This window comes from Diabrotica undecimpunctata, chromosome 4, assembly GCF_040954645.1.
Source record: "Diabrotica undecimpunctata isolate CICGRU chromosome 4, icDiaUnde3, whole genome shotgun sequence".
Classification (NCBI taxonomy): Eukaryota; Metazoa; Arthropoda; class Insecta; order Coleoptera; family Chrysomelidae; genus Diabrotica; species Diabrotica undecimpunctata.
The window spans coordinates 130639556-130660702 of NC_092806.1; the positions used below are offsets into that span (position 1 = coordinate 130639556).

Consider the following 21147-nt stretch of genomic DNA (forward strand, 5'->3'; position numbering starts at 1 on the left):
TTGACGGCTACATATTTGAAGAAGATGCAATTATAGAGGATTCACAAAAAGAAAGGTAAACATATTAGAAAAGCGCATAATACGGAATCTGCGGACTGCTGAATCACCGTAGAAGAGCCTCTCAAATCCCCATTTCCCAGGACATCCAAGATTAAAACAAGTAAAGTCTCCCCAACGTTATGTCTGCGATTACGGAGGGGTTGGAAGTAGCTTGGGGGTCTGGAAGGTACCGTTTCCATGAGGCGTGACCTCTTTGACCTCGAATATGATAACACCCTACTCCAAGAATCTCATGTCCCCTGGAGCTGAGATTTACTTTGTTGTATGTATGTGTGTGTGTGTGTGTGTGTGTGTGTGTGTGTGTGTGTGTGTGTGTGTGAGTGCGCGCGTGTGTGTGTGTGTGTGTGTAGGTGTGTGTGTGTGTGTGTGTGTGTGTGTGTGTGTGTGTGTGTGTGTGTGTGTGTGTGTACGTTTCAACGGGTTTTAGTTAAGTAGTCACCATCGGCAAGTGTCTACTTCCCCGAAGCTATACCAACCTTTAATCCTGGTAGATTTATCATAATAGCTATATTCCAAAGTCTCTATAAAATTATCTTTTATCTTAAAAATAGATAAATGCCATAAACTAAAATTATAGCATATATAAAGTGTAAATTTTGTGTATTTTATTCAATTACACGCCGAAAATGGTGAAAATCCTAGGTATAGTACTGCTATTACAGGCAGTCGCGTACTGTGTAGATTCATATATTATTTCAGAAGATTATACCGTAACTGTGGATACCAATAATGGAAAAGTAAAAGGTGGCTTTGGAGCTAGATCACATGCAAATAAATCTGAAATTCTATATTGGTTTAGAAGTATTCCATTCGCCGAACCTCCAGTTGGAGATTTAAGATTTGCTGTAAGTGTATTAACTTTTTTCTTTTGCCGAGAGTTATTATCTAATTTGTCTCTTATAGAGTTCGTAATTATAAAAAAAATAAAATAGTAATAATTCTGGAGTGGTTCTAGTTTAAACACAACGTTTGCAGTCATTAAATACAAAGGTAAACTATAATTTAAAAATACATAATGCAATATATTAACTAAAATATATAAGGGTACATGTCCTATATACTGACACTTTTAAGAGACAGCCGAAGGCAAATAATTATTATTGACATTGTAGTTTTTATATTTTATGAATAATGTCGTGATATTTAAAGAAATAGTAACATTTAAGTGTTATGAATGACCAATACTTTATCTTAATGCTTTTATGCATTTGTTACAATCGATTTTTTTATTTTTTTATAATTATGAAAATGCACATTGATTTGACCCTTTGAAATTCAATATTCTGCAAGTTTTGATACCATTTTGTACCAATATGTTTGTACTATACCTATAACTGGGAAAAGTTCTAACACAGTGCTTTATTTTTTTTATACTGCATTTTATTAATGAATATTACATGAAATATTCAGATACTTAACCAGAACTTGAGATTACGATATTTCAAAAATGATAATAATTCAATAAATTATCGTTTTATTAATAAAACCAAATTTATAAAATCGTTCATCTCAAAAATAAGAAAAAATCCCCTGTTGCTAACTTGTACAAACTTTTCAATCTTTTGGAAAATATCGTCAAATTCATAGTACAGCTAATCGCTTTCATTGTGGAGGATTTCCTTTTGTTGATGCCAATCATAGTCATCACACTTATAATATGGTTAAATAGGTTTTAATTTTAATATATTTTTTTATATTTTTATACTATTTAACCAAATCAATTTGATTAAATAGTATAAAGCTTTGGTTTATTGCGATTTTTCTTCGTTAATTTTTTCGTGTTTACATTTTTTTAGTATTATTTCTGTATTTACCTGTGCAATGTCTTCAGATTTATAAAGTAACTTTTATTTTGGTTAACTGGCTTAACTAATACACGCAGTTTTTTCTATTATTAGTAATTTTTTAATTTTATTTTATATTTCTTCTATAGTTCCTGTAGTTTCATATCAAGGCTGTATAATTTTAATAGCTGCTCATTAGTCAGAGTAAGAATATCTTAAACGTCAATTATTATATTAGTAGAATACGTTGTTGAATTTTAGTTTGACTTCAGTATATTCCTTTCAAGTGATTGCCACAAATAGAAAATATGTATCATCTTTATTTCCTTGCCAAGTATCATTAGAAAAATTCTTTTATAATTTCCCTAGTTTATGTTTACCAATACGAATTTTAAAAAACATCTTGATTTAAGTATTCGGGAGAGATATGTTGTACATCATTTTAAAGATAATAAACCAACACAATAAAATATATATGACTAAAGCGTTCTCCATAGTAATATAGGACTTCGTTCATGCAATTAAAGATATAAAATGTCATAAAGAAGACTCAGGTGAAGATTCAGTCACAGCTAAATATATTCAACATGTAAGTGATCACATCCACGCGCTCATCAAAGACATATAGCAAAAAGAGAAAATACCCGACGACTGGAAGAAAACTATAGTATGCCCGATCTATAAAAAAGGAGACAAACTCCAGTGCAAAAACTACCGTGGAATTTCTCTACTATGTACAGCATATAAAGTCTACGTATATTATAAACCAGCGGCTCCAACCACTAGCAGAAAATATTATTGGAGAGTATAAGATGGGTTTCCGACGGGGAAGATCGACACTGGATCAAATATTTACAGTCAAACAGATCTTGAGTAAATCATGGGAACATGACATTGATGTTCACAAAGGGTTTGTAGATTTCAAACAGGCATGAGACTCAGTCAAAAGGGACAAACTCTACAACATATTGGCTGAATTGGCAATACCACATAAGCTAATTGGACTTATTAAAGCTACAATGGATGAAACTCAGGCATGTGTACGAATACAAAACCACCGAACGGACTTTTTCAAAATTTCGCAGGGATTAAAGCAAAGAGATGGGCTGGCCCCAACTTTGTTTAACCTGGCACTGGAGTATGTGGTTAGGCAAATACAAACTGGACGAGGAAACCTACTGACCAACCGAACGGTTCAACTGGCCACTTATGCCGATAATATTAATATTATGAGTAGACCATTAATAGGAGCACAGGAAACATACGCAGAGTAAAAACGCAAACAAAATGCTAGGTCTGGAAATTAACACATAAAAAACACAATAATGGTACAGACGAGAAGAAATAAAGTCCCACAAAACATTATATATGCAGATGACATTGAAACGGTTGGAAAGTTTACATACCTGGGAGTAGAAATATATGCCGACGGATCAGAAGATGCAGAAATACGGAAGAGAATAACGCAGGCAAACAGAGCTTATTTTGCCCTCTCCCATATATTTCGGTCTAAAAATGTTCACCGAAATACAAAGATGAGAATCTATAAAACCTTAATTCGAACAATAGCATGCTATGGCAGTGAAGCATGGGTCCTGAAAGAAACATCCAAAAGCAAACTCGAAAGGAAAGTACTGAGGAGAATACTAGGACCTGTGAGGGAAAACGGAATCTTCAGAAGTCGATACACCAACTAGCTTTACCAACTTTATAAGGAAGCACCACTGTCAGACTTCATTAGAATACAAAGATTGCAATGGGCCGGACATGTGATAAGAATGGGAGAGGATAGGCTACCAAAAAGAGCACTAAATAGTAGAATGCAGGGAAAGAGACCGGTTGGAAAGCCAAGAAAGCGCTGGGAAGACACAGTAAACAGCGACGCACAAGCCCTTTTAGGAGTCTGTGTATGGAGAAGATCAGCCACAGACGAGCAAGGGTGGAGGCAAAAAATAAAAGAGGGCAAGGCTCAATTTGGGCTGTAGTGTCGTAGAAGAAGAAGAAGAACTCTAAAAGAAATCTAAATTTATTGTCATTGTATAAATAAATAATTAAAAATTGCTTGAATTAACAAATCTAAGCAAATCTAAAAAATAAAAAGCAACCAACGGTATAAGTCCAATTTTGAAGTGGAAGGTAAGTATAACCTAAATACAAATTTCCATACAAATCATGGAGACAAGGTATTCAATGACAGTGTTTTCATTATAATAAATCCTGGGATGTCAGATTTAGGGGTTAAACTGTGATAAAATATTTAATTATTTTGTTTAATGGTAATTGACATTCATTCACTTCATTAAAAGATGATTTGAATCAATCAATACTTTTTTATTAATGGGGTTTTATTCACCATTAAAAATAAAAAAACAACCAACGGCATAAGTTCAACAGTGAAGTAAATTCAAAATTTCATGCAATTTGGTGGTGACACGAAAAATTACGCGGTATCGCCGTAATTCATATTTATTTACTGACCTATAATACATACAACTATTTTTTATCTAAGAGGTGTTACAGAAAATACGAAGGTACAATTGTGTCTATGTCATATGTTATCTGTTTTAAAATTATCCCAACCGAATTTATAAATGCAGTATATGATAGCCAGCGCCAAGGTCAACGGCAAAAGCCAGCGCTAACGAAAACGTAAAGTTTATAAATCAGCCATAACGTAAAAATTTTTTAAAAAGTGCCAGTTTTATTAGTATATTAATTTTTGTAGGCACCTGTACCAAAAGCCAAATGGTCAGGAGTTTTAGATGTACGACATAAATCGCAGGAATGTATTCAAGGTTCTTCACCTGTATCCGGCAAAGAAGATTGCTTGTATTTAAAAATATACAGCCGTCACGTAAGTACTTTTTAATTAAAATCATGAATGTGTTGCTTGTGTGAGTCCATTTCAAAAGGTAAAAGAAATAATAAATTAGACTTACACACAATCAATTTAATTTAACTATCCAGACGACCGGTTTCGCTTTCTACAATATGCAAAGCATCTTCAGGTCTCGATACAAAGTTAAATAAATGCTGAAATAATAAACCCATATTAGGGTGTTGTCTAATAAAGATAAACAAAGATAGATGATATAAATTATATAAATTACAGTAATTATGTCTGTGGTTTTTTTTTGTGGTTTTTCAAAATGAAAAAAAAAACACAGACATGTAATATTGGCATAATTACTGTAATTTATATAATTTATATCATCTATCTTTGATTATCTTTATTAGACAACACCCTAATATGGGTTTATTATTTCAGCATTTATTTAACTTTGTATCGAGATCTGAAGATGCTTTGCATATTGTAGAAAGCGAAACCGGTCGTCTGGATAGTTAAATTAAATTGATTGTAAGTCTAATTTATTATTTCTTTTACTTTTTAATTAATTTACAAAGAAAAGTATTGTATTCTGGAATCATTTATCTATAGACAAGGCGAAAAGCTGGGGTTCGTTCGGAAAAATATTCCCATAAGAATTTTTTACACAATCAATTTCATGAGATACTCCAAAAAAGTTTTAAAAGTTCGCCCAGGCGAAAAGTTGTTTAAATTTTTTTTTTTTTAATTGTAACAATAATTTTTTTGGCTCGTACAATTTGTTTTTGCATTTTTTGGATCATTATGAACAAAATAAGCCTCTTGTAATTTTTCTGCAAACTTCATCATTTTCGACTTATAAATAATTTAACGTAAAATTACTACTTTCAAGCCTTAAAAACACAAGTAAAAGAACGTTATTTTTGAATTCACCACGAACCTAAATTCAAGTTCAAACCTTGTTCTATTATTTTACGATAGGTATGTTGGGCCTATTTCATTTTAAAACATTGTTTTTTAATCGTTAATAAAGCGCTTATGACAGGACGAGCGCTCGGGCTGCAGCGTGTTTAAGAGAGAGAAAGAAGATCTTGGGCACAAATTTTTACTGGTTTAAATTCTTATTGTACAACTGAGCACCTGCCCTGCCATACGAGCTTCATTATTAATTAATGGCCTCCTCGTTCGGCCGATTTAAATCCTAAATAATATTTTTATTGGGGATACATTAAAAGTAGTATTTATAAAACTAAAGGAGCAAGTGTTGCAGACGTAAGGTCAAGAATTATCCTAAGAAGAATCATCATCATTCAATCTTCGCTTATCCACTGCTGGACATAGATCTTCCTCATAATTTTCCATCTATTTCGATCTTGTGCCTCTTGCATCCAATTCCTATGACAACGTTTTAGATCGTCAGTCCAATGTGTTGGTGGACGACCTCTGCTTCGGTAGGCATCATCTCTTGGTCTCCATTCCAGTATCCGTTTTGTCCATCTATTATCTGTCATTCGAGCCACGTGACCTGCCCAGTTCCATTTCAGTGTTGCTACTCTCTCTACTGCATCAGCCACTCCTGTTCTTTGTCGTAGCTGGCGATTTGGGATCTTGTCTCCATCTCCATCGCCCTTTGTCTCCATCGTCCTTTGACACACACGGATCTTTTGAACTGTTCTCCTTGTCATGGTCAACGTTTCGGCACCGGCAACTAAGAAGAATATGAATCCATATTAATTTATAGAGAAACAAGGAGAAATTTAATAGAGGCATTCTATTATCGTTTAGGATACTGTTCAGTGTCGTCCTCTTTTCCTCCTTCCTATTGTGCTTCATTCGGTTATTCTCTTTATCCATCTGCTATCGCTAGTTCTTCTTACATGTCCATACCACTTTAGTCTTTTTTGTTCTATTATTATGTCTGTTTCTATTGATGTTCTTTGCTTTATTTCGTCATTACTGCTCCTATCCATTCTTGTTACTCTGCAGCATCTTCGCAGGCATTCCATCTCTGTTGCTACTATCTTATTGCTGTTTTTCTTGTTTATAATCCAATTTTCAGCCCCATATGCCATAATACTTCGCACTAATGTTTTATAGATCAATGTGACTAATGCTATTAGAAAAATGGAAATCTGGCAACGTTACCAACATCAAATTTCAAATCTTCATATAGAAATATATGAAAATTTTAAATCTTCATATTGAAAAATAGGCGTATCTCTCTTTTGTATAATTCGGACCATTCATTTAAAAGATTAGGCGTTTCCAGACTTTTGTTCGACTCTGTATATTCTAAAATATATCATAAAACTATAAAAATATTCGGTTTATGTAAGCATCACGTTAATAGCTTTTTATTTTTCAATCAGAGACCAAACAAATACCTCAAACTTCCAGTAGTCGTATGGATTTACGGAGGGGCTTTCTTCGAAGGCTCTGCAGATTTTGATGATCACCGACCTGATTTCCTTCTTAATGAAGATGTCATCGTCGCAGCTGTTCAGTATCGACTTGGATTTTTGGGTTTCATGTCGCTTGGAGATACTGTAGCTCCAGGAAATAATGGGATTAAGGACCAGATATTAGGGCTTAAATGGATTAAGGAAAATATTAAAAACTTTGGAGGAGATCCGGATAAAATAACCATTTGGGGTCAAAGCGCGGGAGCCGCTTCTGTGGCTTATTTATTGCAGGCTAAACAAACAAAAGGTGAGTTTATATTATACTCTTTTACATTAATAATGAACTCATGCTAAAAATTAAAATAACATTCACGTTTCTCGACAGGCTCCAATTTAAATTTTATCTTACAATTTTGTATGTACTTATCACTGCTAGATCTTCCCATGCTTTTAAATCATGTTTAAATGATGTATTAAAGAATCTGTTTATTAAACCATATATCATTTAACATACCAAGAAGTTAAAAAGAGAATACCTAGCATATCCAAGTTTCCACGTTGTAGTATGTTCTTCTGTTTTAAATGCTCTATTAGTACCTCTTCATTCAATCTGCTTTGAGATCTCTTATAATAATTATTCTATCAATGATCCTTATGTTTTCGCGCTTGCCTTTTTTTTAAAGCTGTAGATTCTTCAGGCGTGTAGATGGCTATAAAACTATAGCAACTTCATCGTACAAAAATCGTCATAAGATTTAATTTTTGGATATTTTGGTATTATCCACGAAAGTAACGTAAGTCAGACTTTGGATATCTGGCTAGTGTTAAATATGTTACTTAAAAATGGGTTAAGTAACTTTATGCTTTTATTCTTCTTATTGTTTCTCTTTATAAGTAATTCTGCTAAAATAAAAGGTATTTTGAGAACGATTTACGAAGTGGAAATTGAAACGTCAATAAACGTATTTTAACCTTTAATTGTGGCTTATTCCCATTTAAATAGTAATTAATTTAAAATGCCACAAGAAAATAGCTTCAGAACAATATTAAGTAAAATAGGTAGCCCAAATGATTTCAAGAGAGAAAATAAAAAAACATCATTTTTCAACTTCCGTTAGATGAATGACGACAAAACTATTAAGAGACGAGGAAAAAGAGGAAAAGAAAAAAAAAGATGAAAAACATTATTCCAGTCTTTTTAGAGATAGTAATAACAACGCTAGGAAATGGTACGAAATAATACGATTAATGAGAAAATGAGTTTGTTTAACGTTTAAAGCTAGAAATATGTTCATTATCATTCTGGATTTACAACCCTACGTGGGTCCTAGCCTCCTCAAGAATTTCTCTCCAGTCGTCCCTATCCATCTCCTTTCTCCGCTAACACGTATTCCCGTATTTCTCATGTATTCATCGATGTTATCAAAGAACCTTTTTCTGCGTCTTCCTCTTCTTCTCTGACCAATGGTCAGAGCGTATCAAGGAGCGTTTTTTCTAGCCGGGTCATTTTGTTCCATTCGCATTACATGCCCTATCCACCTCAGACGTCCTATCTTAATATGTTTTACAATATCTGGTTCCTGGCATATTCTTTAAAGTTCGAAGACACACTTCATTGTCATTTACTACTCCATAGTACTTTTCTTTCGAAATATCCAAACATGTTTTCTTTACTTTTTGTTAGAGACCAGGTCTCTGAACCATATGTTAGGACTGGGCGTATTATTGTTTTGTAGAGTTTTCTTTTTGTATTTCTCGATATAATTCTGTATTTAAGGAGGAGATTGAGCCCAAAATAGCATCTGTTGGTTGCGCAAATTCTGCGGTTTTTCTCTGCGGTAGTATTAAATTCGTTCACTATTAGATTCTACCAACAATATTAATATCATTAGCATAGGCAAGCATTTGCACTGATTTATTATATATTGAACCTATGGTTGTGATTTGTGACATACGTATTACTTTTGCCAGAGCCAGATTAAACAGTACATAGGAGAGAGAGTCTCCCTGACGCAGCCCGTTATTTGTTTTAAAAGGTTTAGACAGTTTCCCCTGAATTCGTATCCTACATTCAACTTTTTCAACAGTTAGTTTTCTTAAATTTACCAACTGATTTGGTATTCTTAGCTCTTTAATTACTGAACATTTCTCTACTATTCACAGTATCGTAGGCTGCCTTTGTAGTCTATACCAAATTTAAAACTTAGATATAAAAAGTACCATCTCACTAATATATATATATATATATATATATATATATATATATATATATATACATATATATATATATACATATATATATATATATATATATATATATATATATATATATATGGAAAAGAAAGTTAAGATTTGATTTCACGTATAGTGCGTCTGTGTATCCGCTTATACGTATTTCGCCCTAAAAGGGCTCTTCAGAACGGCTATTCACAGTCGCTCTGAACGTGAAAATAAATCTCTTCTGTCTTAGGAAGCAACTCTAACATGGCATCGTATGGACGCAAATAGCGACATCTGATATTAAAATCCGTAAACTAATTTTCGAAACCAAATTTCTGGACAAATATTGGAGAAACGTCCAGAAATTTGTCCGAAAGGTTAACATCGCACAAGAGTGACATTAATTTGAATAAAATACAAGCGTGTGCATTAAGTGAACATTCTATTACGATGGGCCACACGCCTAACTATGATCAAGCAGAAATATTGAGAAGGGAAAGAAATTACAACAAAATACTATTTCTAGAAATGTGTTTGGTTAAAACCATATAAAACACCTTAAACTAAAGAGAAGACATTGAAAATTTTAGTGCTATATACAGTAATCTTCTTTTAAATAAAAGAACAACAATTATATAAAAGTTCTTTAAAAGTTACACAAAAAAAAGGGATTATTCCAAGTTCATATAAGATAAAATTTATTGTTTATTTGTGTTTGGTTTTTTTCCCTTCTTAATTACCTACGTATTAACACAAACTCTGTTGCTTGTTTAATAAATGCAAACGAAATTGGCAATCTAATTGGCAATTATAGTAGAATAATATAGCAAAGTATGCAATTTTATTATATTATAGATTTTACTTTATATATTTTTTTCTTTATTAGGCCTGTTTAGTAAAGCAATTCTCAACTCTGGATCTAGTTTAAGCCCATGGTCGTTAGCAAAAGATCTTCCAGATTCCACCAAAGAAGTGGCGAAAAAATTAAACGTAAATACGGGAACATCTTCGAATATTGTAGAATCATTAAGAAAAGTTGATGCCAAAGAATTGCAAGAAGCTGCGTCTTCTGTAATGAAGCAGGCAAGTGTATTATTTTTTATGTTTACATTATACGATCACAATATATTATTATTTAATTATTTTATTTCAGAAATTGATTTTAAGTAATCCACTGCAAGGTTTGGTTTTTACCCCGGTTATAGAACCAAATCACGACGATGCAGTAATAACTGAATATTCCCACGAACTACTAAAAGAAGGGAAATTTCACCATGTACCCATTCTAGCAGGTTATACATCATTGGAGGGATATTTCGATCAATTAACAGGTAATTATAATTAATTTCTGATGGATATTCTCAAGTTAAAGTTGATTTCATGAAATCGAATAAACTTACGAATGATCTTACAAGTAAAGTCGTCCCAGGAACGCAACTCAACAATATTGGCAATATCATTTTAAAGTCGTCTACTTTAAAATGTATAATGTATGTATGAATTGTCAATATAAATGAGTCAGATAAAATTAAATTATTAGAAGAATTTTTCACCAAGTAACAAAAAAACAAAATTTGTTTAATTTACTAATGTTTGTATTTTGAGAACGATTTCCGAAGTGGAAATTGAAACGTCAATAAACTTACTTTAACCTTTAATTGTGGCTTATTTCCATTTAAATAGTAATTACTTTAAAATGCCACAAGAAAATAGCTTCAGAACAAATTGTGGATTCTTTTTAACTCTATTCCATACGCTCTGATGTTCACTGGTTGGAACTCTGTTTTGCTGACAACCTAATAGGTCTATATTATTTAATGTCTTTTGTAGGTTTCCTTGGCTTAGGAATTGCAATAACTTGTGCAACTTTCCATGAAATAGGGTAGTCGTTCTTAGGATTGCATCTAAGTCAAGTACAGAATCCCTTTTTTTTTCGTATCCGGGACACTTTTTAGTGTTCTAGTCGTATCATCTACAGAGCTTGTTTGGTAGTAAATTGATCCTAAAAATTTTAGGGTGCCGTTTATTATTTCAAGGTTTTTGTTGCCCAAAGAGTTTGGCTGGAACACGTTTACCAGGTTATCGGCAAACGCTTCGGCTTTTTCTTTGTTTCTCCTAGCCCATTATCCATTACCTATTTAAATAGCAGGGTTGGTTAATCGAGGTCGATTTAATTTCCGTGTTGCCTTCCAAAGTAAGTACTCGGTGATTTCCGTTGCTAATAGGTTTTTCAGGCAACACTGAATACTATTATCCTTATGATGTAGTTTCCAATGGTCTGGTTGGTGTTCACTTCCAAGCTGCCTCTTGTATTATTTTAGTAAATTGTTTAACAGCTTCGTCTATATCGGTGTTACTTTTTAGAGGTACTTTTGTATCCAATTTGTTATCAATAATATTCCGAAATATTTCCCAATTCGTGAACTTATTATCTAGGAATGGTGGATGATCCTTCCCAAGAATTCCCATATAAACACATTATTTAACTGTCACAAGAAAACAGTTTTAGAACATTGTTAAATAAAATATATTGTTAATTCTTAATAAAAACCTGCAGGTCTTGCTGAATAGTTGTAAAATTGTAAAGATTACCTATCAAAAATAATGCTGCTCGCCCCTTTTTAATTTGTAACATCTGTTTTTGAGAAAATACTATATATTAAAAACAGTATATACCAAAGATACAATTGGTGTCAAGAAATATAAAATAATAACAGATATTGTATTTTTACAGCAATTTTTAGACTATGGGTAGCGCAATATGATTTATATCATCCACAACTTGTTCCTGATGACATGAACCTTCGTCCAATTACAAAAGCTATTATAGCCGAAAGTATTAAGAGTAAATATTTTGGTATACTACCAGTTGCTTTAAGTACAGAAAAACTCATGAGGGTAAGTCAGTGCACTATATTATTTGTTTTAATTGTATTATTAGTCTATTCTCATATTCTAGGGTCAAAAATAACACGATTAAACCTAACTTAGGATCAATGTGTATGAAAAAAATTGCGGTTCTTTAAAGTGAAAAAAATGAAAACCAACTTTTCTTAATTTTATTTGAATTGTTTGAAATTTGCCCATGCAAATGGAAATTTTCCATGTAAATGGACTAGTTTTTAGTCATAAAATGTTGCTAATTTCAGAATCTCTTGCCTACGATGTCTTTTTCTAAAAAACTACTTTTTGTATTGTTATTTTTTTAATAATATTTTGCCAATCTAATATTAAGGTATTTCGATTTTATTAATAATATATTTTTCAAATTATTTGTGTTCTTCTAAAATTCTCATCATTATACGTGGTATATTACCTTAGGTATCGTATAGAGGTTAACCACTCAAAAGATTTCACCCTTATATTTCGCAATATTCAGTGGATTTTGTGAAAATTCTAAAACAGGTCGATTTTTATTCCATTGGAGACATCTTTTAATGATTTGCATGTTTGTCATTAATTAGGGAATATACCATATGTGGTACATAATTAGACAGGTATTTCAATTGAGAATTCAGGCGTCCATGATTTTTTCAATATTCTCTCTTCTTGTGAAAAAGTATCAGTTTATGTGTTACAGTGTTACACCACTTAAAAACTAAATGTAACGCTACTGTTTTGCTAGTGTCAATTAAAAATTTTTCCCGTCACGTCTAAACTACATTAAAATAAAATTTTAAATCTGAATAGGAAACTTTATAAAATGCAATATAATAAAATAAACTAAATTTTAAATTAATAAATTTATAATTCAAAACAGTTTACTCATCAATTAAATATTCAAAAAGGTAGGGGAAAGTCGGCTATTGGTGCGCTCCTAAGGCTAATTCAGGATATTGCAAAAACTTAAAACATTTCAGTTTTCAACTTTTTTGAAGATATACTTCAAGAGCCTAGGTATATTGGTAAGGACCGAATTTAATGAATGGTTGAACATTAGAATAGTGAGAAACGAAATGTTCAATTGGTGTAACGCGCATATCAACCTATTCGGCTAATGGTGAGCATATGTCGGATAACGTGCGCGCAATAATAGAACTTAAAAATGACTTTTAAAAATGTAGATTATTGAACATAAATATTAAAGGTACAAACAAATATACGGGAAAAGATCAGAAACCAAGTTAAAGATATATTAAAAAAAATCTAAACATCGCAGAGGTCAAAAATATATCCTTCTGGACTAGCCTGTCCTGTACACATGGCATGCGCTCATTGACAATATATCGAACACTTGTACGATACCTCGTCTTTTTTGCTACCATTACCACATAATACACCAAAGTCATTTTCATCTAACACGAGATCGTCCAACTCATCACCATCACACTTCAGTTCACTTTCTGAAACATCTTCGGACCTGCTGTCTTCAAAAGTCTTCATTTTTATACCTTTTTTCAATCTCTTGGTTTTCTTTTTGCCCCTTTGTCCATTTTAACGCGTATTCCATATTGCCTTTCTGTATTTTTTTCAATTACCATCTCAAGTTTTTTTCCGTTAGGAATTTCTGTTAATATCTGAGATTTTTGTTTTTTTTCCGGCAAGCCTTTTTTGTTTGGGGTGATCTCAAAACCGGACTTAGAATTTTCAAAATGCTGCTGTTGGATGTACGTGGAACTGCATCATCATTATTTTTTGTATTAGAGACTTGAGTTTGGTTGTTACTGGAACAGTTGGACGGAAACAGTTTATCATTAATTACAATAGATAAATGAAGTTGCAGCTTAAAAATTATCATCCGTGAATTAATTTTTTTGGAAAGGCCAGATGCCAGCTTCCTTAAAGCCTAATTGTGCTTTGTGCATTGTAGCAGTATGCAGGTATGCTTTATTAAATACCTCGACTAAATCATATTGAGTTATTCTCTCTGCTGTCAATAAGTGATAGTCACAATACCTGCTGAATGCTGATTTTGGAGTGGTTATCCAAAATTAAAATGACTGTATCATCTTTCGACGGTTTTACGTCATTTTATAAAATGCTGAAGCCATTCATAAAAAAGACCTTTGTTACTCCAATAAATAGATTTAGATGGATTCTATTTTTGTTCATGTGTCTGTCATTCTAATCCGTGGAAAGATAAACATTGGTGGAATATAACAGGTGCCTGATGCGTTGAAGCAGCAAATAATTATGACTGCCTTCCCTCTTTCACCGGATGTTTTCCCGCCAAAATGATTGGTACCCTTAGGTCTCAGTTTTTTCGGTCTTCCTTGAAGATAAATTTCATGTATAATTGTTGAAAATTATTAAAAAATGGTAATTTGCTCTTTAATAAAAGTTAGGATCCTATTTACGCTGATGAGTTCAGGCTTTCTTAGAGAAATTTCTGGATATCTCTTTAGAAAGCCATAATACCAGTATTTGCCTGCCATTTGTATCTGACCATTAAACTTATGTTTAATATGACTAACATTCGCAAATGAGAAATCAAGTCTTCTCAGCTGGTTTCTGGTCAAACCATAAAATAATTTCGCCATCTTTAAAACGTGCGGTATTAATTGTTTTTCTTGATCGATGGAAAAGATGCAACGCTTCTCAACATGAGGATTTACAATGTCACGTTTATCATCAACACATTTCTTAAATTTTCTAATAGAAGATTCTTGAATATTGAATCTTCTTCTAACTTCTCGTATTTTATCACCATTTTTTACGAAGTCTAGAGCTCTGCTCATAGTTTTAGCATCTCAGGGCGCCTTTGTGGGTATTCGCTGATATTCTGATACCTGGAAAATAATGGCTTTTCTAAATAAAACATGTTTTATGAACGTTTAGACTTGACAGAATTTATGGCAGTCACAAAACGTAACAAAATGCCTTTGTATACCTTGCCCGTTAATGATGTACAATGCCCACTATTAGACAACCTTTCACTTCACCACATAACACAAAATTGGATAAAAACAAAAAGAATCGGGAAAAACTAAATATACCAGCGTCTAAAATGGTAAATAAATAACGTGTATATGTACTTTTTAAACTATATTTCTATCAGGAAAAAAACTTACCGATTTTTTTCTCAGATACACAAACAATAACATACCACGCGAAAACATGTAAACCGGTAAAGTATCTCCCGCCATTCGTTTGTGTGGGATAGATCTGGCAGTTGCAAATAGATGGCGCGACAATATATAGTTCTTGCCATTTTATTAAATAAAAGATTAAAAACATTGATGCGCACAATTACCCGACGCACAGCATTAGCCGACTCTCCACTATCCACCAACGTCCTTACTAGATTAAATTCATACACTATTTGTTGTCTTAGTTCTTCTAAGGAAGCAGTAATGATATTCTAAATCTTGCCTTTTAAATAACCTAACAGGTAGAAGTCAAGTAGTTAAATCGGAGGATCTTGCTGGCCATAAATAAAACCACTTCGTCTAATTCATTGCATAGAAAACCGGTCATTATGGTATCGCGTTACACTTATGCTATAATTCGAAGATGTACCGTCTTGTTGAAAAAAAAATTTTCTGAGTACCTGTTAATTTCGATTATATCTGTCAAAATGGGAACTTGTGGCAGTAGGGTATTTGTTCGTGGATAACGGCAATTGTATCAATTTAGAGTACCATTTAGAAAAAAAATAACATTCATCCAAAAAACAAATATTAAATATAAAGTTTGGATTGTTTAAATAATTTGGATGTTCACATAAATAATTTTATCAGTAGTAGTGGGTCTACTGATTTTTCAGTAGATCTACTGATTTCAACTTCAATTTACTGATTTACTGAAACACTATATCTATCTACTAAAAAATATGTAGTCATAAAATCATGTTCAAAAAGTGATCATTATGTCAGTGTTCAATTATAAATTTTGAAAAAAATTTTATTGTAAAATATATAAAAAAAACTTACCAAAACGAAAAACAGGGACTCTGACATTAATGAATTGACTGAAGTAAAATTGATATCTGATATCTCATGGTTTACTGTCATTAGTATATAATTATTTTAATATGGGCGTATCGTTAGTGTTTTCGAAAAAGTTAAAGTGGAGATATGTTATGACTTTAGGAGTTTTTTATGTTGTTATATTTATTATTGTTTAAATCAGATTGAAATATATTTTATTTAGGTTATGTGTATCTTTTTCGTAATTGATTGCGTTGGTATTTCTTTTTATTTCTATTTATTCGTATATCTCCCCCTTCTTTTTGTTTTGCTCAATTTTTAAAATTTTGATTTTTTTGAAAGTCAAATTTATGCTTCTTCTCATTTTCATGTTTTGTGAGCGCAGTGACGTTGTTTTTGTCATATTTGTGAGACCGAATTTTGGATTGAAGCAGTTGACTGGTTTGTCCGATATATAGTCATAAGCTAACGTCTAAAGGTGGGGAATTTTCGATAATTCTAATGTAATGTAAAGTAAATTATAGGTTTATATCGATAATTTCTCACCTCTACTACTTTCATCTCTTTTTATTTCACAACGTATTATGTTTTCTATCTTTTGCGTTATTTTGCCGGTTCTTAAGGCACTCATCACTGTATATATATATATATATATATATATATATATATATATATATATATATATATATTCTTCTTCTTCTTCTTCTTAACATGCCATACACCAAAGTGCGTAGGCGACTATCTCATTACTAGAATTCTGTTCTTGGCGGCATGACACAGCTCGCCTGTATTGTGTATTCCTGTCCATTCTTTAATATTTCTTAACCAGGATAATTGTTTGCGGCCGGCTCCTCTCCTACCTTCGATCTTCCCTTGTAGGATTAACTGTGGTATTTCATATTTTGCTCCTCTCAATATGTGCCCAAGGTAACCAATCTTGCGTTTTTTAATTAATTTAAAGAGTTCTCTTTCCACGCCGGCTCTCTTAAGGACGTCATCGTTTCGAACTCTATCCATCCAAGGTATGCGCATCATCCTTCTTAATGACCACATTTCAAATGCTTCAAGTTTGTTGATAGATGTTTTTTTCAAAGTCCACGTTTCCATGCCATAAAGCAAGATGGACCATATGTAGCACTTGACCATTCTGTAGCGTATTTCGAAATTTAGGTTTTGATTACATAGGAGCGGTCTGAATTTCACAAAAGCTTGTCTTGCCATTTGTATTCGGGTTTTTATCTCTTGTTGTGGATCCGATTGGTCATTGATTGTGGTGCCAATATTATATATATATATATATATATATATATATATATATATATATATATATATATATATATATATATATATATATATATCCATTATTCGCAATCTACTGAAGAAATAAAATATGACCTGGCAACCTGGTGCCAGTTTGGTGGCGGTTTGACTTCAGTCAATTCCATGGGATTACGCGCCCCCTTTCATTCCTTGTTTGAGGCGTTAGCAGATGACCTCTTTTTAATAAAAATCAACCTATTTTAGCATTTCACAAAATCCAAAAAATATTGACAAATAACAGGGTGGACTCTTTTGAGTGGACAACCCTGTATAACGGCCTTTTTGTAGTAATATTCACAGTATGCATTCGTATAGAAGTTAACTACGTTATTTAGTGGCATAGGTAAATTGGTAAATTGGCAACGAACTCACTAAAAGTGTGCAGATCAAAAGAGGTGTCCGTCAGGGTTGTATATTATCCCCACTCCTATTCAATATTTATACCGAAGAAATATTTAATAAATGTATGGAAAATGCAAATGAGGGCATAAAAATAAACGGCGAGTTAACAAACAATATAAGATATGCCGACGACACGGTGATCCTTGCCAGTACCATAGACGAATTACAGCAGGTAATGGAAAGAGTTTATTCAGTTAGTGAGGAATACGGCCTGAGCCTCAACTTCAAGAAGACAAAGTGGATGCTGATAAGCAGGAAACAACAGCCTGCTCGACAGTTACGGATAAGTAACATACTAATTGACCATGTAGAATCTTATGTGTACCTTGGCACCAACGTAAATGCAAAATGGGAACAGGCCACAGAAATTAAGGCGAGAATAGAACGAGCTAGAGCAGCATTTAGCAATATGAAAAAGCTCCTCATAAGCAGGGATTTGTCTCTTCCCCTAAAACTACGTCTAGTTAAATGCTACATTTTTCCGATCTTACTGTATGGTGTGGAGGCCTGGACGCTGACGGAGACGCTCACGAGAAAACTAGAAGCATTCGAAATGTGGGTGTACCGACGCATTCTTCGTATATCCTGGACCGAACATGTCACCAACACAGAGGTAATCCAAAGAATCGGAAAGGAGAAAGAAATCGTGAACACAATTAAACAAAGAAAGCTTGAATATCTAGGCCACATATTGAGACACGATAAGTACCGTCTACTGCAATTGATTGTCCAGGGAAAAATAGACAGTAAGCGAGGGCCAGGCAGGAGAAGACACTCGTGGCTCCAAAATCTGAGGAAGTGGTTCGGGCTCACATCGGTCGAACTATTCAGAAGCGCCGCAAATAAGATCAGAATTGCCATGTTAATAGCCAACGTTCGCAACGGACAGGGCACTTGAAGAAGAAGAAGAAGAAGGTAAATTGGTAACAATTCTGGTGAAGATGATCATAAAAATAAAAAATCTTAATCTATTGGAAAACGGGCTGAATACATTTTTGTAGATATGACAGTGGAACAGATTACAGTGTGTTTCATACTAAATTACTATTATTTAAGTTTATGTCATTAAAAAGTAACTGCTACCTTATTTTATCATACTCAATAATGTCTTGTGTAAGGATTGTGGGCATTAGCTTACTAACTTTACATTCTTGTTAAACAATTTTCCAATTCTCATGATGCAAACTATAAGTTTACTGTGCTTTTGCTCTTCAAACATAATAGTGCTAACATTTGCTTTTTGCCTTTTAGTTTATTGCAGACACCCAATTTGAAAAACCAATTCAAGAAGCTCTTAGACTTTATTCTGCTTACACAAAAGTATATGCTTATCATTTCTCTTATGAAGGGCCACTATGGGGTCGCACCAATCGTACTTATAACGGTAAGTGTGTATTGTTTATTAAATCTAAAGAAACTGAGTGTAACTATTAGTTTTATTTAAAATGTATTTTTTTGGTTTTAGGTGTTGGTCATAGTGAAGATTTGGCCTATATATTTGACTATAACATAAAAGGAAGTGAAGAAGATTACTTGACAAGAAAACGAGTAGTGAAACTATGGGCTAACTTCATTAAATACGGTAACCCAACTCCAAAGCGTGAATCATTATTGCAGAACGTCATCTGGCCAGAAAATTCTGTTATAGAAAAGGCCGAAAATTTGGAATTTTTAGAAATTAACACTGATCTAAAGATGAAAGGTATTCCAAATGATGACAAAATTTTGTTTTGGAACGATTTGTATAGGAAATATGGAAGACCTCCTTATTCTACTTATTAATGCGTATAGATTACTTACTGCTGTCGATTTTATGTTATTTTAGCTAAAATCTGTGAATGAATAAATAAACCAAATTATTATACGAAGAACATTTTTTGCCAATCCCCACGCTAACCCCCACGACAACCTCCACCCAAACCACGTCTACATCAACGGTATAAATGTTCCGTCCTCTGTTCCCAGTACCAAAAATGAATTGGTTAGTGATCAGTATAGTAGTGGCTGGGGGCTCGGGAGACTGAGACCTCGAAAGCCATGAAGAAGACATGAAATAGGATGTCGAAAGCTCGGCGCAATGATAATTGACACGGTTCAACCCTTAATCTTAATCTATATATATATATATATATATATATATATATATATATATATATATATATATATATATATATTTGTTAGGACTACGACCGTCAATTTATATTTCTAAAGAATTCAACTAGTGAATTCAGAGGTTTAATCGGTCATTCAGGTTGGCGAATAAAAAAAGAAGTCAACTACTTCATAAGTTTATCGAAGACGTTTCGCTTAATATTTCTAAAGCTTCATCCTTTCTCTAAAATATAATAGATGACATAGAGTTTATAAGAAATACAGATGTTAATAGTTCATAACTTACAACTCAATATGTAGTATATTATCGATGTTATTATATATGTACTGTAAACTTTACTCATTACTTAAAACTAACTTAACAAAAAAAAAAACAAAAAACACACAAACTCTGCAGAAAATGATGTTCATATTCGTAGATAAGAAGATTTAAAAATTTTTAAACGGACATTTGGCTTCATTTAGAGATGGTTCTCCACTGAAGACAAACAAAGCACTGATTTATTTGCAATCTATGCAAAACGCGATACCGAAAATTTTTTAAGGGCCATATGTCACCAAATTCAAAGGTTTGAGACAATTATGAACTTCTACAGTCGTCATTTCATGATTAGTTGGACGGGTGGATTTCTATGGCGGAAATATTTCATATATTATTTTTAATTTATGTTTTAATGAAACTTGGAAATATGGGCTGATTGTGTTATTATTTTTAATGGAAAATAAGCCACATTCACATGTAAATTGAAGGTGAGGATCAACGCTATTGTAAAGCGTTATGTCGACGACTTGATCCTAGCAACACCACCTAATAAGATTTTAAGCACCTTATCAGTCTTCTTCTTCAATATATTATTATTACATATTATATAATAAGGGATATTCCTATCCCTTATTACGTTTTACTTTTCTTTGGTTTTTTTTGTATTCAGATGATTTTCGTTTTCGCCAACGGGATGATTTTTTTGCATTTTCGCCTATTACGTTTTCTAGTTTATTGCCGTTGGAAATGTTCTCACTCGAAACATTTTCCGAATCATCCTGAAAAAAAAAAGATTATTTTCAATATGCTATATAATGACAAGCCACAGTAAATTCGACACGATAAGGTTAACAAAGAAAAATTTACTACAAACATAAGTAAAAATCAT

At 32.7% G+C, this 21147-nt stretch overlaps 1 protein-coding gene across 1 annotated transcript; it reads left to right on the forward strand.

Moving 5' to 3' along the window:
* Positions 1-661: 661 nt before the first annotated feature.
* LOC140440017 (juvenile hormone esterase-like) lies at positions 662-19755 on the forward strand. The gene is made up of 8 exons (XM_072530253.1): positions 662-905; positions 4570-4698; positions 7041-7380; positions 10180-10376; positions 10447-10624; positions 12028-12191; positions 19136-19268; positions 19350-19755. Exons 1-8 carry the CDS (start codon positions 687-689, stop codon positions 19664-19666), a joined length of 1677 nt encoding a protein of 558 aa, XP_072386354.1. The 5' UTR covers positions 662-686; the 3' UTR covers positions 19667-19755.
* Positions 19756-21147: the final 1392 nt, after the last annotated feature.